The sequence below is a fragment of the Saccopteryx bilineata genome, chromosome 1 (assembly GCF_036850765.1).
Source record: "Saccopteryx bilineata isolate mSacBil1 chromosome 1, mSacBil1_pri_phased_curated, whole genome shotgun sequence".
NCBI classification, from domain to species: domain Eukaryota; kingdom Metazoa; phylum Chordata; class Mammalia; order Chiroptera; family Emballonuridae; genus Saccopteryx; species Saccopteryx bilineata.
The window spans coordinates 136,355,323-136,377,895 of record NC_089490.1 but is presented as its reverse complement, the minus strand read 5'-3'; the positions used below and the strand labels follow the sequence as shown (position 1 = coordinate 136,377,895).

Genomic DNA, 22,573 nt, shown 5'->3' with positions numbered 1-22,573 from the left:
CAAGAAGCAGTCTTAGAGAGGTCATGGAACTTGCCTCAGATCACTCAGTAGTGGGAGCGATAATTCAAACAGAAGGGTCTGGACATGTGCTATCCACATAACTGGATAGGAGGGGACAATGATTCCAGCCCTGTTTATTGGTTTCCCGTTTATCTTATTCACACTTAGAGGTCCTTTAAAAAATCCCTCTGATTATGGAAAAATGCAACCCTATAGAAAATTGTAGACAGAATAATGAACCCTTAGGGGTCCTTTTAATTCAACGCAGAATTGGTTGCACTTACAGCTGCCAAAGTTTGAGGGCACTGAATGAAAGGGAACTGTGAACTTGCCTTTCCCTTTTCTCTTTTAAAACAACAAATAAAGGATATTCAGGATAAATTTAAGAATCGACAGTTTTGAGGAAGATTGATTTTCTTTTTTGGAAGAAAAAAGGTACTCTTGTCTCCTTAATTGTTCTCAGTGTTCTTTGTCACCAATCATGATATTCTCCATGGAAAGTATTAATAAACCATCTTCCTGTATTCAGTATTCCCATTAACAATAAAAAGTCTAATGAAAATATCTTCATGAAAAGCTCTGAGCGCTATATTCAGAGACAAATAGAAGATGAACCAATAAGTGTCTTTTCTGAAAGGAATGATGCAAATTAATTGATATCTTAATTAGACTTCAGCATGAAGATTAGATTGAATCAGAACTGAAAAACATCTTAAAGGAAAAGCTGAGGACGTGGCCCTGGTGGGAGAAAGATATTATGTGTGTCGGCGCTCTGTTGAAAATCTCTTTTGCTCAAGGAGAGATTTTCAAAGAGGGGGACAAGATGGATGCACCCTTTATGGAGCAGTCACTGCCTGCCCCAGTCTGTCTAGGTTTGGGGACTGAAGCCTAGTCTTGTCCCTGAGTTAATGGGAGCCTGCAGGTGTAAGAAGTTCTGCCAGGAGTGATCCTCACCTTGCACTGCAGCCCCCTTCCTCTGCCTCATCAAAACAGAAGACCCAGGAGGGCAGAAACATCCCCTACTTGTCTGTCTCTGTAATCCCAGTGCTAGCTAGCACAGCACCTGACTTCAAGCAACAATGATTACATCGCAGCAAACAGTCATGGACTGCTTACTGTGCGTCCCAGTCCTGTTCTAGGCACTTGACTTAAAATAACCTGTTTAAGCTTCCTAACAACAGTGAGAGGTATGGACTAGTGGGATTCCTACTTTACAAGTCAGCATATTAAGACACAGGTTGAGCAACTTACCCCCTGAAATCATCTAGTTAATACTGGTGGCTTCAGACTGGGAGCCAGAGCCGTCTGGCTCCAGAGACCTTGCTCTTAAACACTATGCCATAGTAAATAATGCCACTCCATATTTGTGGAGTTAAAGAAACAATGCATACTAGAAATGCATAGTCTCTACTGATGGATTTCTCTCCAGTTTTTAGTTTTACTTAAGGGCTACTCTGTCACAGACCTTGGCAGCCTCTCTGTGGGGGCTGTAGATGCTTCCTGTATTGTTGAGACTGGTTGCTGTCTTGTTTGAACCTGGAAAGACGGTCCAAAATTTGTCCCTACTGAAGGGCTCCCCCAGGCGTGGCCCAGTCCACCACCCTGTTAGGCCTAGGCCCTTAATATCCAGGTCAACCAAGGTTCCAGCAAGTTTGCCTCTGTGGCTATTGTGAATCACAAGGCCATTGTAACTCCATGCCTGCAGTGACCTTACGGCATGCCTCATTGCTGAGCCTACGTACTGCTGAGGTAATAATAATATGTGAGCTTACTTTTATGGGGTTCAAAATGCCCCAAGGTAGCATCCTCTGGGAGATGGGGGTTGACTGAATGCATCTACCCATAAAAATAACCAGAAATAGGGCCCTGGCATGGTGGGAAAGCATAGAGAGGATATTTTCCACTTAGCAGAGGGCATGGTGGCACGCCCCTACCACAGTGGAGCTATTGGAAGAGATGTGTTGTGAACCCAGACCACAAGGTACGGCAGGAAGGGTGTATAGTATAGAGTTGGGTTCCTGGATTGAAGACCAACCTCTACAACCCACTAGCTGAGAGGCTGCATCATTCAGTCTCTCCAGGCCTTGCGCTACCCATCTATAAAATGGGGATAATGCCCAGTTCACAAAGTCATCGTGAGGATCAAAAGGAAGTTTCCAAGTGCTTCTCACTGGAAAACTGCTCCACAAATGAGTGATATTAACAATGATCCAGGTATTCCAACATAGAACACTCGTCTTCCTTTAAACTGCTAACCTCCTCAATGCCAAGCCCTGCCCAGACTGACAGAAGTGGTTTCCAGGAATCTGCATTTAATAAGCTTATTCAAATGTGCTGTAATGTTTGAGACCACTCAGCGGCAGCTAACACCAACACAAAGGAAGTGCTCTGGCTGTGATTTAGAGCCCTGCCTTCCTTTGGCCAAGGCCCACAGCCTGGGACCTTAATGTGCCTGATGTACACAGGTGTTGCGGCTGGCTGAACTTGGGCACTGGTGGGCAGGCCCAGTGGATATAGCTGAGAGCTGAATGCTTGGATCAGAGAGAGTGGGTGAAAATGCGGCTGAAACCCAAGCCTCCTCTGGCCTCAGCGGGAAGGCAGAGGACCACACCTGGCAGATGACCCTGGTAAGCTCTGTGGCTTAGCAACCTTGTCAGACAGCTGCCACCTGCCACCTGCTACCTGCTGTGCCTCGGAGTTGGGCTGCTGAGGCAGAGCCTATGTCTACACCACAACACTAGGCTTGTGTGAGAGAACGGTCTTGAGTATTGGGGTGAGGGGAGTGGGCAGGGAGACTTCAGGCTTGGAAGAGAGGCAGCCGCAACACTGAAATTATTTCACCTCAACAGCTCCTGATTTCTGGCCTCAGAATTGCCCAGTTGAACCCTTTTAGAGACAGCCTGTATGGATGGTGGACTGTAAGTGTAACATCTTTTTGAGAGTTTAAGCCCCTGTGACTGCCAGGGAGTCCCAAGCATAGAAAGTGGTAACACTCTGGATCGGGACAGCACCCAGTATCTTTCCCTTTTGTGCCCTCAGCTCCCCTCCCTGCTCTGATGGCGTGAACCTCCCCGTTCTGCCCCTTCGGGTGTTTCTGAGGCCCCTCACCAGGCTGGAGTGCTTGGCCGGGCAGTGTGTGGAGCAGTGCCCCTGCTTTGCACCAGGAGCCTACTCTGGCTCTGTACGAGGCTTTAGCCGGGTCTTCCTCAGCATGGCTGTCCCCCCGAACATCCTGTGCAGGCTCTGTTGTCACTGGGCAGGGTGGTTGTCAGGGTAACTGCCCCACACCCCTACTCCAGTGGCAGCGAGAACTCTTGCCTTGCTCAGGAATGTCAATAGCTAGTTCAATAGTTGGTTCAGATGCCCCATGGGCCTAGAAGGAGAACACGAGCTCCTCAGAGCTGTGTGTCCTTCCCGAGTTCTGCGCGCTCACGGTGTGCTCCCACTGGATCATCACGACAGCTGCCGCTTGCAGAAAATGACAGAACGTTCAGAGAGCTTCTGAGTGACTTATCAGTGGTCATTGAGTTGGGAACCATCCAAACGTTAACCCAAACTTTGTCTTTCTAGTTCTGGGTTCACACAATCTAAGGGGTTATTGCCTTTGTACACTCTATGCAAAGGGCATCTGTGGGCTTTCTAGGCAGAGATGTGCGAATGCTTGAAGGCAGTGCAGATCGGCCAAGGTGCACTGCCAGGTGCTCATGAACATATATACATATATATATTATATAATATATGTATATGTATTTGTATATGTATATGTATGTATGTATATGGTGCACATTAGGATACTAAAAACTCTAGATAGCCCTTCAGTGAGGAATAGAATTAGGTCAGATATACTCAGAGTCTCCAGACCTTGTCTATCAATAGAATCTTCCCTCTACCCATCCCCACATAATGACCATTGACTGTCTTCTAGATTTGAGTTCCTCAGACCGACTCCACAAAGTATGAGCCAGGCTCCTTCACAAGTATGACAGCAAAGGAACAAAGATGAGGGCTGGTCATTTTTGCTTCTTCTGCCTATCAGGAGGGGGAGCTCCTGCAGGATCTCCCCACATACCAGTTCTGCCACCTGGATTGCACAGAATCACCCTGATGTCCCCAGGCCCAGACCCAGGCCCAGGCCCCTGGCAGTGCTATGCCAGAGCCAGATGTTAAATTTTTGGAAATTCTGTGAGTCAGTCGTTAAATCATCAGTAGCTTGAAATTGGCCGTGGTAGAAATATTAAGTAATACAGAATTCGGCAAACACTCCAACCTGGAGCTCCTCCCCCCATTATCTGGGAGCCCGTTTACCTGTGCATTACACTGATCCTGGGACATTTCTGAAATTGTTAGAAGACTTGTAAGAGGCTAGAACAGCTTGGTGCTGGGGGCGACCTGATGCAGAAGCAGAGGCGGATTTAACGGTGGGTGCATCAGGCGCATACCTTGGGCCCCGACTTCTGAAGGGCCCCGTAAAACTCCAACTTTACACTTTTTTCTAATGACACCAAGTTTTGTTTCATAGGTGCAATTTTAACATTAATAGTACATAATATTTTTTATTTATTTTAAAATATGGTTAACATGTATTTTTATTTTTCCTGTCTCTCTCTTTTTTTTTAAGGGGCCAAATATTTTCTTCTGCACCCGGGGCCTCAACCAAACTTAATCTGCCTCTGTGCAGAAATCCTTGCTCCTCAGGGTCCTCAGCCCTCGTAAATGAGAGCTGAGAACTGCAGAGAATGATAATCTTCCAGCTATAGTCCCCAATGAAACAGAACGTGCTTCCTGGTCAGCTTACCTTTATATCCGTCACCAGCCAATGTCTCCAGAATCGGGCTCTGGGGGAAGACCTGCTAGGAGCATCTGGGTCCACCATCACCAGGATGTAGGTTGCACCCTGTAAGACATCCACCACAAAGAAATGTAGCATTATGACTAGGATCCTGATGGAAAAACTACCTTTACTTCTATTCTCACCTAGAATGGGAATTCTCACCCACCCGTCTAGCTTCCTACCTAGGTCATCATGATTCTCATGCCATTCCTCCTGTGTCGCATGTTATGCTCAGAGAAATGAGGTGCATGAAGAAGAGAGCTTAATAATTTGAGTTCACCTTTATGAAAAGGAACAAATCCAACAAGCACATTTGCTAAGCATCTGGAGATCCCTACTGTCATCAGCGCTGTGGTGGAAACAAAGAAACAAAGCTTTCTGCTCTCAGGAAGCTCACAGTGCAGTTGGAGCTTACTGTGCTCAGGAGCTATACCAACTGCAAGGAATACCAGGACTCATTCATATCTTCAACAAGCACTTACTGAATACCTACTATGTGCTTGAAACTGTTCTAGGTGCTAGGATCCCAACAGAGAACAAGATAGTGTGGTCCATACTTCTAGGAAGCTTTTATACTAGATAAGAGACATGGATTAAAAAAGAAAACCTAAACAAACAACAAACAAACAAACAAAACCCCAAGGAAATGTTAAATGGTGATTAGTGCTATGATTAATAAAATAAGGTAGGGTGAGAGGGAATAGCATTCCAAGAAGAGGAAATAGAGCCTGACCAGGCAGTGGCGCAGTGGATAGAGTGCCAGACTGGGATGTGGAGGACCCAGGTTCAAAACCCTGAGGTGTCCAGCTTGAGTGCAGGCTCATCTGGTTTGAGCAAAGCTCACCAGCTTGGACCCAAGGTTGCTGGCTCGAGCAAGAGGTCACTCAGTCTGCTGTAGCCCCCTCCCCCCCAGTCAAAGCACATATGAGAAAGCAATCAATGAACAACTAAGGTGTCGCAACAAAGAATTGATGCTTCTCGACCAGGCGGTGGCGCAGTGGATAGAGCGTCAGACTGGGATGCAGAAGAATTGATGCTTCTCATCTCTCTCCCTTCTTGTCTATCCCTCTCTCTGTCTCTCTGTGTCTCTGTCACACACACACAAAAAGAGGAGGAAATAGATGCTACAATGGCCTTCAGGTGGAAAAGGGTTAAGGTTGGAGGAACAGAAAGAACACCATGTGGCCAGGAACAAGCAAGAGGGGGAGTGGCTATGGCAGGGTAGGAGAGGTGGGTGGGGCAAGACAACAGAGGCCTGGTGGGCCTGGGTGAGGAGTGGGGTTGTATCCTAAGTGAGATGCATAACCATTAGAAAGAGATTAAATCAGGAGAATGATATGCTCTGGTTTACATTCTTAAAAGATTATTTTGATGGCTGGGTGGAGAATGAGTGAGTGGCAGGAGGCAAGAGAGGAAGCCAGCAGGCCAGGTCGGAGGCTATTGCATTAGTACAGTGAAGGATGATGGCATCTTGGACTAGGATGGTAGCAATGGAAATGGAAACATGTATATGGATTAAGGGAGTATTTTCAGGTAGACTCTAAGGGGTTTGCTGATGAGCTACTAGACAGTAGGACAACAAGGAAGGGATGGGAAAAGAGAAATCAAAGATGATGTTTGGGTTTTTGCCTTGAGCAACTGGGCAAAGGCACCATTTAATAATAAGAGAAGACTTGCAGAGATTGTTTGAAGGAGAACATCAAGAGTTCTGCTTTAGACATGTTAAGTTTAGACAAGTATATAAATCACAATCTGGAGTTCGGGGCAGAGATCAGGACTAGATATATAAAATTGGCGTCATTGACATGTAGATGGGCCTAAATCCATAGAATAATGGAATTATTCATGGAAAGATTAGTCATGAAGAAGAAAAATGTTCTCATGACTGAACTCTCACATTGAGAAGAAAAGGAGAATTCAGCAAAGGAGACCAGGGATGTGGGACATACCTAAAGAGTAGGCATCATGAAATATGAGACAAGGTGTGTTTTGAGAAGGAGAAAGTTGTGAACTGTGTTGAATGTAGCCAAAAGGTAGAGCAAGATGAGGACACCTTATGACAATATGATTTGACAACTTGAAGATCACTGTTATCTTGGCAAGACCAGTTTCAGTGGAGTAGAAAGGACTGACCTTTGACCAGAATAGGTGTTGATGAGATGGGAGATGAGGAATTAGAAATAGTTATTAAGGATGATTTTTAGAAAGTTTTGGTGTGGAGGACAGCCAAGACATGAAATAATTCTTATTAGAGAGGGAGGAAGAGTCAAGAGGTCTTTTTGTTTTTATTTTTATTCTTATATTTTAAGAGACAGTTGACAGTGAGGTATGCTTGCTGGCCAATAAAAGTGATCCAGTAGAAGGGGAGATACATATGCTAGAGAAGAAAAAGGGGATCACTGCAAAAGCCAAGACTCTGGGAGGTGGGAGGAGACAGGATACAGAGCAAGAGTGGAGCGCTGGCCTTAGGTGGGAGCAGAGGATTCAGGGAACTGGAAAGATGTGGTGATGAAGAGTGAGGAAATTCTCTTCTGGTTGATTGTATTTTCTCAGTAAATTAGAGGCACAATCATCAGGGAAGAGGGATTTTAGAAAGTTTGTGGACAGAGAAGAAGGTATGAAATAATCATTTTGGAAAGCGAGAAACTGAATATACCATAAGTATAGTAAGGTTACTGGGTAATATTACATTCCATAGTTGTGTGTTTTTTACCTGTTCACTGCATGCGTGGAATAAGTGGTAGTTGGATTTAACTTGATCAGAGACTTAGACTGGTGAGTCTGATGGAAGAGAAGGGCTGAGATAGTGGGAAGTGACCAAGAGAAATAGGGAAGAGTCCTGGGCCTCCTCTTGATCTGGGGGGAGAGACAGACATGGATGTGACTGCAGTCCCATGCACAGTGCCTGAGTAAGGGAGTGTCTATCAAACACAAAGGGAACACAGAAGAGGATCCTTAACTTCTCCACCTCAGGAGTCCAGGATGGCTTCACAGGGTTGTCTTTTGAACTTGATCTTGAAGGATGAGCAAGCAAATCATTAGGAAGAGGACCCTATAGGCAAAGGGGAGGGACTGTGCAAGGCTGACTGGGGGATGGTGAGAGTCTTGGTGTGCTGGAACATTGGGCATCGAGAAGGAATCGTAGGTGGAAAAGCTGAACGGCTATTGGAACCAGATTACAGAAAACCTTACATGTCCTAACTCGTTTGGAATGTGTTTTGCAACAGAACCCACTGAAATTGTTTGAACAGACAACTGGCATGATTAAATGTGTTCTGGGAAGGCACAAGATGAGGATGAGAAAAAGACTAAAAGTGGAGTGAAAAAAAGACAACTGAGATGCTCTGGAGATCCTGAGGACTTGAAAATTCAAGAAGTAGTAACAGAGAGAGAAAAGAGGAGGCATCGAGTCAATAGCGTGAAGTGACTAGATAGGGCAGATGCACGAAGGAGAGGGAGATGTTTAAGATGACACTGAGATTCTATCTTGGGTAACTAGTTGGATGATGGTACTGTGAATATTAGGAGTAACACATTTGGGAGACAGTGAGTTTAGCATTAAAACATCCAGGCAGGGATGTACCTTAAATGGAACTATGACTCTGGGGCTCTCTCAAGACTTGGCAGGTAGATGATGGTATATATAAGGACAGATGAGATTGTCAGGGAGAGCTTGTAGAGTGAGAAGAGAACTATCAGAGTGGAACTTGGAAACTTGGGGTGGGGGGGGGACTGAGGAGGAGAGAGAGGGAGAGCCAGGGAGCACAGTGTCATAGATGCCAAGAGAAAGAAAAGTTCCAGGCATTGGGTCACTATAACAGAGCCATCGAGGGATTGGGACCATTGGCTTTGATAATTGGGGAAAAATTTGATAACTTTACAAATATGAGTATTTTAGAGGAAAATACTGCTTGTTGAACATTAAAATCCAAGAGAAGCAGTGAACCACATTTTAGATGCTATAGGAAATTAAATTAGAGAATATGAAGATAAATCCAAGGAAATCTCTAAGAACTCAGAAGAATGAAGAGATGAAAGTGTTAGGGGAAAGTAAGACTAAATCATAAATTGCCTCTGCGTGCGTGTGTGGTCCCACTTGAATTCCGGAGAGAAAACACTGTCTGACACACCTAGGAACTGGTTCCAGCCACGGCAATAGGAAAATGGAAAGAAAAAAAGTGTAAATACTGTAAAAGAAGAAATCAAACCATTTTTGTTGTTGTTGTTTTTGTTTTTTTGCAAATGACACAACTGCTTACATGAGAAATCTGAAAGGATCAGCTGGAAACAACAAATATTCAGTAAAATGAGTTGCTATGAAATGAACACAAAATGAGAACTTTCCTACAAACTATAATAATGGTCTGTTAGAAAATATACTTTTAAAATTCCATTTAAAATTGTAATAAAAACTATAAAATATCTAGGAATAAGCTTGATGAATGTGCAATGCTTAGAAAACAAAAACATTACTGATATACGTAAAAACAAAACTTGAAGAGACAAAGAGTGACATACTATGCTTTAAAACTGAAATATCGATTAGCAAGTTATGTCACTAATCCTTTAATTAATTAATTTAACATAATTATAATCAAAACCCTAAATAGATATTTTGAGAACTTCATAGAATAATTCTAAAATACAGAATAAATGCAAAAGAAAAATTATCTAAGGCAATATCAAAAAAGATGAGATAGGCCTGACCTGTGGTGGCGCAGTGGATAAAGCGTCGACCTGGAAATGCTGAGGTCGCCGGTTCGAAACCCTGGGCTTGCCTGGTCAAGGCACATATGGGAGTTGATGCTTCCAGCTCCTCCCCCCCTTCTCTCTCTCTGTCTCTCCTCTCTCTGTCTCTCTGTTTCTCCCTCTCCTCTCTAAAATGAAAAAAAAAAAAAAAAAAAAAGATGAGATAGGAGATAATATTGACTTTGTAGACATTAAAATATATTATAAAACTAAAATAATTACAGCAATGTGGTGCTTATTAAGAAATAAATAAGTAAAAAAGCAAAGCAAAATAAAAAATCTAGAGAGAAACCCATGTTCTAAATATAGGTATATTTCCACCTCACCCCTGTTAGATTAGCTATTATCAACAAGATGGGTAATAGAAAATGTTGGAGAGGCTGTGGAGAAAAAGGAACCCTCATTCACTGTTGGTGGGACTGTAAAGTAGTACAACCATTATGGAGGAAAGTATGGTGGTTCCTCAAAAAACTGCAAATAGAACTACCTTATGACCCAGCAATCCCTCTACTGGGTATATACCCCAAAACCTCAGAATCATTGATACGTAAAGACACATGTAGCCCCATGTTCATTGCAGCACTGTTCACAGTGGCCAAGACATGGAAACAACCAAAAAGCCCTTCAATAGAAGACTGGATAAAGAAGATGTGGCACATATACACTATGGAATACTACTCAGCCATAAGAAATGATGACATCAGATCATTTACAGCAAAATGGTGGGATCTTGATAACATTATAAGGAGTGAAATAAGTAAATCAGAAAAAAACAAGAACTACATGATTCCATACATTGGTGGAACATAAAAATGAGACTAAGAGACATGGACAAGAGTGTGGTGGTTACCAGGGGTGGGGGGAGGGAGGACATGGGAGGGAGGGAGGGAGAGAGTTAGGGGGAGGGGGAGGGGCACAGAGAACTAGATAGAGGGTGGCGGAGGACAATCTGACTTTGGGCAAGGGGTATGCAACATAATTTAATGACAAAATAACCTAGACATGTTTTCTTTGAATATATGTACCCTGATTTATTAATGTCATCCCATTACCATTAATAAAAATTTATTAAAAAAAATATAGGTATATTTAATATGTAATCAAGTTATCATCAAATGAATGATATTTAGTATATGATTAAGTTATTTCAAATTGGTGGAGAAAGTATAGATTATTTTATAGGTGCTATTGAGACAATTGGCTCAACATGAGGACTAAATATGCTTCAGTCTCTATTCCTCTTATACATCCAAAACTTTCAGATTTAAATGTGAATATTAAAAACTTTTTAAACTGATTTAATAAAATTATAGTTGTTCATATAATGGAATACTCCATTAGAGTTAGAGCTTTATATTTTAATATGGGAAAATATCCCCAATACTCTAGTAAATGAAATGAGTAAGTTGCAGGATAGTTTGTATGATGTCATTTAAAATGTGCAGGAAAACTTTATATATTTAACTATATATATATTTATAGATATATTTGCATATGCATAGAAAATGTCTGGGAAAGTATTCATCAAACTGCTAACAGTAAATGGCATGAAGAAAAAAATTGATATATTTAACTAGGTATAATTTTGAAACTTTTCTATGACAAATAAAGCAAAATGAAATTAAAGATAATAAACTAGAAGAAAATGTTTACAAGATCTATGAAAAAGCCTGACTAGGTGGTGGCGCAGTGGACAGAATGTTGGCCTGGGCGGCTGAGGACCCAGGTTCGAAACCCCAGGGTTGCCGCATGAGCGTGGGCTCACCAGCTTGAGAGCAGAGTTGCTGGCTTGAGCATGGGATCATAGACATGAGCCCATGGTCACTGGCTTGAACCCAAAGGTTGCTGGCTTGAGCAAGGGGTCACTGGCTCAGCTGGAGCCTCCTGGTCAAGGCACATCTGAGAAAGCAATCAATGAACAACTAAGGTGCCACAACTATGAGTTGATGTTTCTCATCTCTCTCCCTTTCTGTCTGTCTGCCCTTGTCTGTCCTCTCTAGCTAAAAAAACCCCAAAACAATCTATGAAAAAGGATTAATACCCTTAATATATAAAGTAGTTTTTGAGTCAGTAAGAAAAAGAATAATAACCCAATAGAAAAACAGACAAATGATATGAATGACAACTCATAAAATAAGAAGTATAAATGATCAATGAAAGTATGAATAAATATTCGATTTCAAAGATATGCAAACTACAAAATTAAATCTCATTTTGCCTATACAATTGACATACATATTTTTATGTTTATCCACAGAGTCTTTAAGGCATGTAGAAACAATGGTGGGTTACAAATCTTGTGTGGCATATGATCTCATTGTGTTCACTAACCAGAAGAGAAGACCAAAACATGTATCCTGCAGCTGATTTGTGTGAGGGATGGCTCAGCATGGCAGAAGCATGGTCATCCCTAGGAGCAGACCAGCGTGCCGCCCTCTCTGTAATTCAGCAGTGCCAAAGTATTCTTTGGACAGACAATGACAGGATATCTGTAGATAGTCCCAAGCCCTAGAAGCATTGAGAAAGTGGAACTTGTATTAATCATGTGTTTTGTTTTCTGACGCTTTGTTATCTGGGGTCTTGCTGATCCAAGTTCCTAGAGATAGCAACTCTCACCTGAGAGCATGCTTTTCAGATGCAAACCTGCTGGCCTAGAGTCTACCCTCTAAATCACCTCCACTGTCGGGCTGAGCCACTATCTCCCTGACATAATCATCCCAGGGCCAGGAACCAGACATTTAGGGGCAGCCCCTATGCCCCAGAGCCCACCAGAACTATTCAGACCAGCCACTCCTAAACCTACCTACCTCGCTAATCCTGCCTCACTCGTTCCTTCCCACAAGAATCACAATAAAGACCTTCCCCTGCTTTCCCCTTTATGACTGTCCCTTTATCTGCATGTCTTACCATACCTAATTACAATGAACCCCAGTTATGTTTTAGAACAGGGCCTTTGACTCCTTAGGACTCAGATATTCATCTGGCCCATTTGGAGACCACTGGCTTTGTACCTCCCTCATTTTCTGATATGATTATGGATGTGCCTTGTTGCCTACAGCAGTGTTTTTCAACCGCCAGCCTGGCAGAAGTTTCATGCTGGTCTGAGAAAGAGTTAACCACCCTGATGTTGTATGCAGATTATAGACCACTGGTCCCCAAGTGTTAAGATGTTGAAAACCACTGGCCTATAGCACTTACTTATCCTTGAATGGGAGCTTGAGCTGACCTGATAAGGTTAAGTAAGGTTCATGGTCAAATTCACTGGATAGCCATCTTCTTCAAGGCAGTTCTCACCCCTGCCTCAATATTAGAATCGCCAGGGGAGATGTTCAAAGCTGCCAAAGATGGACCCTTGACTTGAGGGATCTGGAGTGGAGCCCAGGCATTGGTGTCAATTTGGAAGTTTCCCAGGTGACACTAATGTAGAGTTAGGGACAAGAACTAGAGTCCTAAAATCTGGTTGCCAAAGTCCCCAACCGAATCCACTACTGACTGAAACAGGTTTCTCTTCCTGCTTAGTGCACTCTCGGGGAAGACCATGTGCCCTCTACATAAAGGGGACAGGCTCCCACGACTTCAGTGGGGGTCCCTTGTGCCTGCACTCTGAAGATTAAGGGACTCAGGCGTCAAATCGAGAAGCTGAAGTCATAGACATAAGTCACCCTCTGCTCCCACTATTCATTATGATGTTGGTTGGCATACAAATTTAGCTTATAGTGGGTTGGTTGTGTTTGAACCTCCCCCACGAAGTTCTGTATGGGAAATCTAGTTAAGAGCCTTCTTCCTGGGGGAGGCTGAGTATAACAGCTGTTCCTCACTAGGGCTGATGGTCCCACCAGGATGCAGTCCAGTGTTGCCCCTTGAGCTTAAAGCCTTTCCTTCCCGAGGACTGGCTCACATTTCAGGCTGGCATTCAGAAGGGAATCCTTTCTCTCCATAGCTGCTGACAAAGACACTTCCTGGGCTGTGTGGACAGAGGCACCTTGACCAAGGAACTGGGGTTCATGTCACGCTTGGACACATTTGGGTAGTGGTATTATGTAGACACTGGATCAGCTACCCTTCTCCCCTACCTTCCTCTACTACAGTGGCTGGAAAGGTATGACACAGGATTTCTCAGCCTTTCCTGCATCAATGGGAGGCCAAGTTCTGACCAAGAAGATGTGGGAGAAAGTCCCTGAGAAAGGATCTCCTTCTGAATAAAAGACAAAGACTCGCGAGGAGAAAACTGTTGGGGTCTTTTGTCTCTTTACCCATTTCCTTCTTCCTGTCTGGAATATGGATGTGATGTTGGATGCGTAGCAGCCATCCTGTGACCAAGAGGGGCAAGCATAGGTTGAAGGCCTATGTACCAAAGATGACAAAAGAGAAAGATGGAAAGAACCTGGGTCCTTGAGCAGCTAAGTCCACCCAGGACTGCCAGCTCCTAGACTTGCTGTTGTGTGAAACAAATAAACCTCTCAAGTCCCTGTGGTAGGGGCTTTTCTTCCTTGCACCCAAACACATTCCTCCCTGATGCCTACATCAGTTTTCTATGCTGGTTTTGGCCAGGGGGTGCTAGAGACTGCTCTTCAGAAAGGCATCCCAGTGTTGTGAAAAGATGACTCAAGTAAATGACAGAGGTCCTGGATCCTAGCCTGAATTGTTCCATGAATAGGCTGAGCTTTGGGGCCATATTATTCACTCTTGTCAAGGTGCAGTTCACTGATCTGAAAAATGGCGGTAATTTGTCTCACACAACAGGGTTATTCTAAAAAAAAAAAATGAGTTAAAAGCATGAGAGTATTTTTAAGAGTGTGAAGCAATATTTGTAGGTCAAGTTTTGTTATTGTAAACAAATAGCCTAAGAAGTGTTTGTTCCCAGTGGTTCCTGGAAGAGCAGTCACCTTGCAGCCAGAAGACTTTCTTCAGAGGCCTGTCTCCAGGGCCTGTGGCCTGAGGGGCTGAGCTCCCAGCATGCTGTCTAGGCCAGCCTGGGGCACTGGTGCATGCTAGACAGCGGGCTGTACAGCAGGCCTCACTTAACTTTAATTCTTCCCAATCCCCTGCCCCAGGGAGACTAGGCCTGTCTGGCAATGGGACAGATCCCAGAGCCCTGCAACACTGGAGGAAACTGGGGCACATTTTCTTTACAACAAACCTACTCAGCCACCGTCCAGCATCGCGTGGCTCTCCGGTGAAGGGTGTCCCTCATTTCCAGGGGATGTGACTCATTCTAGTACAGCTAGTCCACAGCTCATGGAGCCAAAAACTGCCCCTTAAAACTCACACTGTTCCTGTTCTTTCTTTCTTTGAGAACTGCGTAGAGCAAGCCCTGTCTTCCTTGCACACATGGCCTCTCACACATTTGAAGGAAGCTGTCACCTTTTGCTCAGGCTGAAGATCTTAATTTCTTCAATGAGTTCAGTCACCGGGGGCAACATCCTACAGTCTGTCTGTACAAAGATGCCCTGGCCTGATTCACAAACCAACAGCGGAGACAGACTGGAAACAGCAACGGTACAGTGTGCCATGCTGGGGGGAGGCAACACACCGGGCTGTGGGGGCACCGGCGAGGGACAAAGTACTCCTGTACAGAGCGTGGGGGGCAGTGGGGTACATCTGTCTACAGAAGGTCATCGTAGACAGAATAAAGGATAATTCAGCAAAGGCCAGATGTTATGGGCAGAGGTGGCAGGGGATATGGGTCTGAGTCAGTTAAGGCCATAATTTGGTGTGACCAGACTCACATTACTGGGAACAAGGGCTCACTGCAGGAAAAGTTCTCTAACTAGACATTTTTATTCTGAGTCTACAGATGGAAAACTTGAGGCTCAGAAGGATCAGAGACTCTGTCTGAGGCAATATACCTTAGTGATGTGAATCTATCTACTTACTGTGCAGCCTTGGGCAAGTTGCCCAAACTCTCTGGGCCTCAGGTTCATTGTATAAAATAAAGATTATAAAAATCATCATACTTTTTCTCTTAGATTGTTATGCACATTGAGTTAATAAATGCCTCAGAATAGCACTCAGCCCATAGTAAGTGATCAATAAATGCCAGTCATTGTGAACAAGTAAAAGGCTTTTCTGGGATTCAAAACTATGTCCCTCGTCTTCGAATTCCACCCTCTTCTCCCTGCATAGAAGGGCAGGCACAGGTCAGGAGGCAGAGGGACTGAATTGGGCTTGACTTTTATTCACAACAATATGGTGTTTGTTTGCATGTTGCCAATTCCTCCACAGCTAGGTCTCTGGATACTTGTGTAATTTAAAACATACATATACAAAGATGTACTTACTGGCAACATGTTCCTGTATCTCTGAATCGGATGCCTTCTGCCATTGCACTGCCCAGTCCTCTGGGGATGATGGTTGCTCCATAGCATCTGCCCACTCAAGATGGCAGAGGGAAGGAACACTCTTGCTTGGCTCAGCAGGTTTTGACTGCATGCCAAAGGGACTCGAGCAGTGAGTGGTGAGTTCAAATCCTGCTGAGTTCACTGTATTCTACCCACTCCTCAAAGCCCGCACTCTGTCCCTCTGGCCTACTGCAACTTTTCTGGCTTAATAAAGCTGAGGGACTAATTTAAATTTGAAAGCCTCATACACAGCCAAGCAGGCAGCAGAAATCACTGCATGTCAGGTGAGGAATTTTTTATTACCAGTTCTGCATGGGAGGGAGGAGAACAGGAAACTGAAGAAAAGGAAAGGGAAAGGGGAGCTTGTAAGAAACATGGTATGTGGATCCTTTCTTTAATTCATTATCAGATGAATAATTCTACCTCCAAAAGCTACATTCTTGTCCACCCTGCTCACCAGCTCTTCCGGTAACCTACCTATTTCTATGAATGTCACTACCACTGTCAGCTGTCAAATTCAAAATACAAGTAATCGGCCTGACCTGTGGTGGTGCAGTGGATAAAGCGTCGACCTGGAAATGATGAGGTCGCAGGTTCGAAACCCTGGGCTTGCCTGGTCAAGGCACATATGGGAGTTGATGCTTCCAGCTCCTCCCCCTTCTCTCTCTCTGTCTCTCCTCTCTCTCTTTCTCTCTCTCTGTCTCTCCCTCTCCTCTCTAAAATGAGTAAATAAAAAAAAAAAGATTAAAATAAAAAAAACAAACAAAATATGAGTAATCATTTGACTCTTCCCTCTCCAATCATGTGTGAGTCTTTTTGAATCCATTCTCTGGTATACGTTCTCACCTTTTGTCACTCCCTGGCTCCTTAGGTGAGGGCTGAACTAGCTCCTGCCCCTGCTATTCCAACAGCCTCCCAACCAGCCTCATGATCTGTGTCTGCCTCTCCCACTTTCTTTGTGCTGGCTTCTGTCTGACCAATCAAGGGGTGTTGTGGTAAACAGAGTCTTTGGAAAACAAAGAAATAAAGAAACAAACACACTGCTCTGCAGCCCTAGCTCTCTTCTATGAGTTCATATTCACACCGCACTCCATCCAAGCTGCCAACAGGAGGGCACAGGCTTGGAGATGGAAAGAGAAGTACAGAATTGGCTCTTGCAAGCCCACAGCTGCCTGATAATGTAAAGACCAGCTCTCCACAGACTTTGACTTAAATATAAATTCTGTAACCTGGCCCTGGAGGCCTTCGATAGCTTGCTTTCCACCAGCCTGTCTGCGGACCCACCATTGCCCTTCATGTGCCCATGCAGGGTAGGGACAACTCAGGTGTGGCTCCACTTCCCCCATTTGTGCCCACCAGAAAATCCATCCCATTCTTCAAGAATAATCTCAAATGCCACCCACCTCTTCCATGAGGACTTCTTCTGCTCCTTGAACAAGATAAGCTGTCCTTGCTATTAGAACCCAGTAGCATTTGTGTGTATCTTTGCTAGGGCACTCACCACGGTCTGCTATGTATCTGGTTATCCATGGGCTTCTCTTGGTCCCTCTTATTAGATTATAATTTTCTTAACGGAAGGGACAATTATTTGTTTTCCTAAAAGGCCTGGCATATTTTATTGCACACAGTAGGTACTTAAGAAATATTTGTTGAAATAAATGAACCCATTTCCTCTGTCAAGACATTTTCTTTTCGTGTTCTGGAAGGAGGAAGAAATTTTTGGTCCCAGAGCTGGACACAGCCCTTTGTATTTCTGCTTCCAACCATACAGCACTTACCCCGGGGGCCTTGCCTTTGTCCTCTAGACCTTAGCTCGGGGAGCTGAAGCCTCTGGCTCCTGAGCCAGGCCTCTCAGTACCCTCTGCCTCCCAGGAAGTCAAGATCATCCCAGCCAGGAATGATCCTCCCTAGAGCACAAATGTAAAGCACTGTTTGGATTGGCTCCTCGCTTGGGCAAGTGTTTGCCTAGAAGCTAGGTCTGGGCCTCCACCAGCCCAGACCTAGAGCTGGGGCAATTGACCCAGAGCTGGGGCAATTATGCTAGGCCTGGCACAGAGCTGTGGCTTGGCTGCCTCTGCTCTCGGCTTGAGCCGCCACAGTCGCCAAGGCCCCTAGTGTGAAGGAATTTGAGTTCTAACTTTAGGTGGCTACGTGGCTGATGGCTGTGTTTGTGAATATCTCGTTCCTACTTTGGTTGCCCAGCTGGTGGGAACAGAACGGGTAGTCATGGGACTGTCATCATGTGCTGTCCAGGTTAACATGTAGCATTTCTATTACTATTAACAGACTTTCTGCTCCTCACTCCATCTGTTCTCTGAAATAATTGCAGTTGTACAGACCATGCCTTTGCTACAAGCAAGCTCTGGGGAAGAGGATAGTGCTTTTATGAGAAAAAAAAGTGTTAAAAAATAACAGCAAACACGAGAAGAGAGTAGGAATGGAGCTAACAGCAGGTTTCCAATTTCTTTCGGATTCAAGTCTGCAAAGGTGGTATTTTCACACTCATTCAGGGTGACCAAGCCAAGCCAGAAGGGGGTCAGTGGCTAGGCTGGTGGCTCAGACTTTGGGAGGTGGTGTTGGTCAACAGGGGATTCAGCTCCAGGTGAGATGGGTGGATCTGTGGTCATGCTACCCAATGAGGAGATGCTGAGAAGGGTGGGGCCCTTAGGAAATGACAAGCATTTTAGGTGGCATGGCATGTCTTGCTTGAAGGAGTGAGATGCTATCAAGGCCTGGAGGAGATGCTGGGGAACTGAGAAGGGCTAGTGGGGATGTAGAAGCTTAAGCTAATGACTGGGTCTCTCCTACTTCACAAACAAGATGGGAGGGAATCATCCCAATGACCTCCTGTCCTATAGGGCTACTAGGAGAACGGGTGGGTTACTGCAACATATGAAGGACTCTTCTAATGGAGGGTTAGGGGAACTGCAAAGAACAGTTAAGACTTGGTATGTGAAATACAACAACTATTGAAAATACAAAACCAATGCTTGTGGATTTGAAGCACTCTGATTTGTAAGCATACTGTGTGGGCTTTCCATCTTTTCATGGGGGTACTTAAAAAGGTCTAACTGTGAGGAGTACAGTTAGCCTGAGGGGTCTTTGTTCTAGGGCTTTCCTTTCCATTACGTAGTTGGCCCACATGAGGGGCCTGACTGTCACATCTTATCCTATGAAGCTGAAAATGGTGGTCTTACCCTCTTGCTCAGCCCCCACTGGAATGTCAAGGAAGAAGACACCGTTGAGCTATTCTAGGAGTGAGTTTGATAAGGAAAGAAAAAAAAAAATGAATCAAGAGAATAAATACAGCCATGTGATTTCTAAGGCATCTTCCAATTTTAAGGAAATATTTTTATTTGAAAGAAACCCATAGAATGCAACTGGTCAGCAGTAAATAAGATACTTGTTGGGGAAAATTGTGTGGTTTCAATACTATTTTACAAAATGATTAAATAAAATGATTTAAATTTTTTTCTGGACAAGCTCAGGTGGAGAATCAGAGGGACCATCATCTGATGAGGGTCACAATGCAAAATACTTTCCAGGTACTGAATAGGTTTTACCTGACTTCAAATCACCCTCAAAACTAATCAGGACATCCTCGGTCTACTTTAAAACTATATTCTGGGAATCACAGAGATTGGCAGACCTTTATTTAAGATTTTGTTTTTAAGTAAGAGGGAGATAGACTCCGGCATGCACCATGACCAGGATCCACCTGAGGACCCTCATCTAGGGCCCGATGCTCAAATCAACCAAGCTATCCTCAGTGCCTGAGGCTAATGCTCAGACCAATCAAGTCACTGGGTGTGGGAGGGGAAGACAGAGAGAAGAGGGAGAGTGCAGAGGAGAGAAGTAGATGGTCATTTCCCATGTGTGCCCTGACTGGGGATCGAACCCAGGACGTCCACACCCCAGTCCAACACTCTACCACTGAGCCAAATAGCCACAGCCTGAGAATTTTCAAAATACACAGGTGTGAATGAATACACTATTGACTGGGGCCAAAAACTTGGCCCTTTTAATAAAAGAAACTATTAATAAATTGAGAAGGGGAGAATTTTGAGCTATTCCTATCTATGGACAAATTTTTAGAGTTATGTTGGAAATAACCACATCTTCTTTGGCCAAAGGCTTGATTGGATAGAATGTAATCAATTCTTTGGGGAATGTCTGTGTCAAAGACTAGTTATATTGTTAGTTTTTGCTGTACTTGTTTCCATCACCAGGCTTGGGACAGCTGTTGGCTCTTAAGGTCTTCTACATAAGTGAGATGCATAATATAAATGTGCATGCTGAATGCATGAATAAAATATACAACTCACTGTACTAATAGCCAAGGAGTTTACCACCAAGCAAGTACCTTCCCATAAAAAAAAGCAAGCCCTAGATGTACAAATGATGGAATCCTCAATTAAAGATTCCCAAACAAATAACTGCTACTGTGTTTCCCCGAAAATAAGACAGTGTCTTATATTAATCTTTGCTCCTAAAGATGGGCTAGGTCTTATTTTCAGGGGATGTCTTATTTTTCCATGAACAAGAATTCACATTTATTGTTGAACAAAAAAAATCAGCATTTATTAATATACTGTAGTCATGTCATCACAAACATCAACATAACCAGTGAAACTCTGAATTCCATCAAGAATGTCTTGTGACTCTGTTTCCATGTACAACAATCTACCCTGTTTCCCCCCAAATAAGACAGTGTCTTATATTAATTTTTGCTCCTAAAGATGCGCTAGGCCTTATTTTCTGGGGAGGCCTTATATTTCTAAACTTGAAAAAAAATTGCACTAGGTCTTATTTTTGGGGGATGTCTAATTTTCGAGGAGACAGGGTACCATTAATTGAGCCCTATTGTATTATAAACCAACTACTTCATGGCTCTTAGCTCATTTAATTCCATAGCCAACATAGAGGTCACCACTACTATTCCCACTTTAAAGATGAGAAAACTGAGGTTTAGGAAGATTCAGTAACCTGTAACCTGTCCAAGGGCACAATGTTAGTAGGTGAAAAAGGGAAGACTCAAACCCAGTTCTGATGAGTCCGCAGCTGGGGCTGTCAAGCACGCTGCTCTGCTGCCCTTTGAGGGGGAGGAAGTGGGCTCTGCAAATGCAGTCATGCCTCCTTAAATGGCTACACTTCTTTGAGGAGGTAAATAAGTTAGTGGGAAATGAAACTGTATTTAGTCCTTTAAGAGTTTTTGACAAGGTTACTTTCAAAATTAAGAACATTTGGTGCCCAGTATTTTGCTTTTGAGAGGGAACAGCTTAGAGATAGCAGTAAGCAAAGCCACAGACAGTCTCTTTCTCTGTTCGCTTCCCAAGTAGCTTGTTTTGAGGCCTCAATTTAGGCCTTCTATTCTACACCTTTACATAAAGGACAATGAAAGCCTAAGTGATCAGATGATGGGGGAAATGCTCTCTCGGGTAGAAACGCCCTCACCCACCTCCCACCATCCCAGCCAGGGAGAAATCCAAGCTGAATCCTGAGGGCCGCAGATGCGAGAGCACAGACGTGGGCAGACGGGCACCCGGAAGACCCGTGCTAGGTCAGAACTTGGCAGAATTTTTGGATGTTTTGGGGAAGACAAGTCAGACAAGGATATCACAGTCACTACAGATGGTTCCCTAAAGCAGCCCAAGGGGTCCCTGTGACACAGAAGGACAACAAAGGGTCAGGCTTAACTGGAAGGAAACACAGAAAAGTGAATGTGCTACACGTTTGTGAAGAAGCTCCATATGCTTGTGTGGAGGCACTGCCTGCAGTCTCCAGTGCTGCAGAATGGGGCCACCAAAGTGGCCACCGAGGAGGAGTGGGAGGGGGAGAGGGAGAGGCCAGATGAGGATGGTAGGAGATAGGAATGAGCCAGTCTTTCAAACTACTAAGAGTACAAATGTTCAAACACAGATTGGTCATCAACTCCTGAAAGGTGGAACTGCAGGGAACTTTTGACACTCGAAGAGGAAGCATTTAGTACAGACTGTGAACACACACAGTGGGCAGTAAGCACCTCTACTTCATTACCCAAGAGGTGAGACAGGTTAAAAACACTAACTGCTCTTTCAAAGGTTTAGAGAAACCTATGGGGTATGGATGCACAGTGGCTTCTTGAGTAGACTGTGACTTCTAGGAGGTGACTCCTAAGGGCTGATAGCAGAGCAGAGAACTGGGGCCTTTAACAGTCTCTGGATGTGGTGGCCAGAGGTGCTGTCATAGCTGGACAGGCTGTGGTTCACTTTGATCCACGTTGCCAATTCTGATGCTCTTCTTGGACTGCAGGAGGTGAGAACTGTTATGCATGTGGTCTGAGTAGAGCAAATATGGTTTAGAAAAAGTAATGCCTAGTTCCCACAATTACACCTGAGCCCTGCCTTCTGAGGGTCAACAAGGCCAGCCTTACACATCTGAGGGTTGGGCACATGGCTGGAGCTTTGGAAAGCTGTTGTGATCAAGTAGCAGAAACATGTCTCTGTCACCAGAACAGGATCCCAATAGCCCTACAGAGTCATAAGGAAGTGTGCAGGGCCGTTCCCACTACCATGAGGAGCAAGGCCTGCTTCTTGGGCCTGTGGCTGTGCAGCACTGAGAAGTGCCAGGCTTGGTTAGTGCCTGTTGTTTCCATTTTGAAAGTCTCAATAAT

The 22,573-nt window shown here is 44.2% G+C and overlaps 1 protein-coding gene across 1 annotated transcript in view; it reads right to left on the bottom strand.

Annotated features, from left to right (window-relative positions):
• Window positions 1–22,573, bottom strand: part of PEBP4 (phosphatidylethanolamine binding protein 4) — a 216,880-nt gene that overhangs the window by 99,900 nt on the left and 94,407 nt on the right. Inside the window, 1 exon segment of the mRNA XM_066267724.1 lies at window positions 4,796–4,894. Within this exon segment, the coding sequence (XP_066123821.1) occupies window positions 4,796–4,894 (99 nt within the window).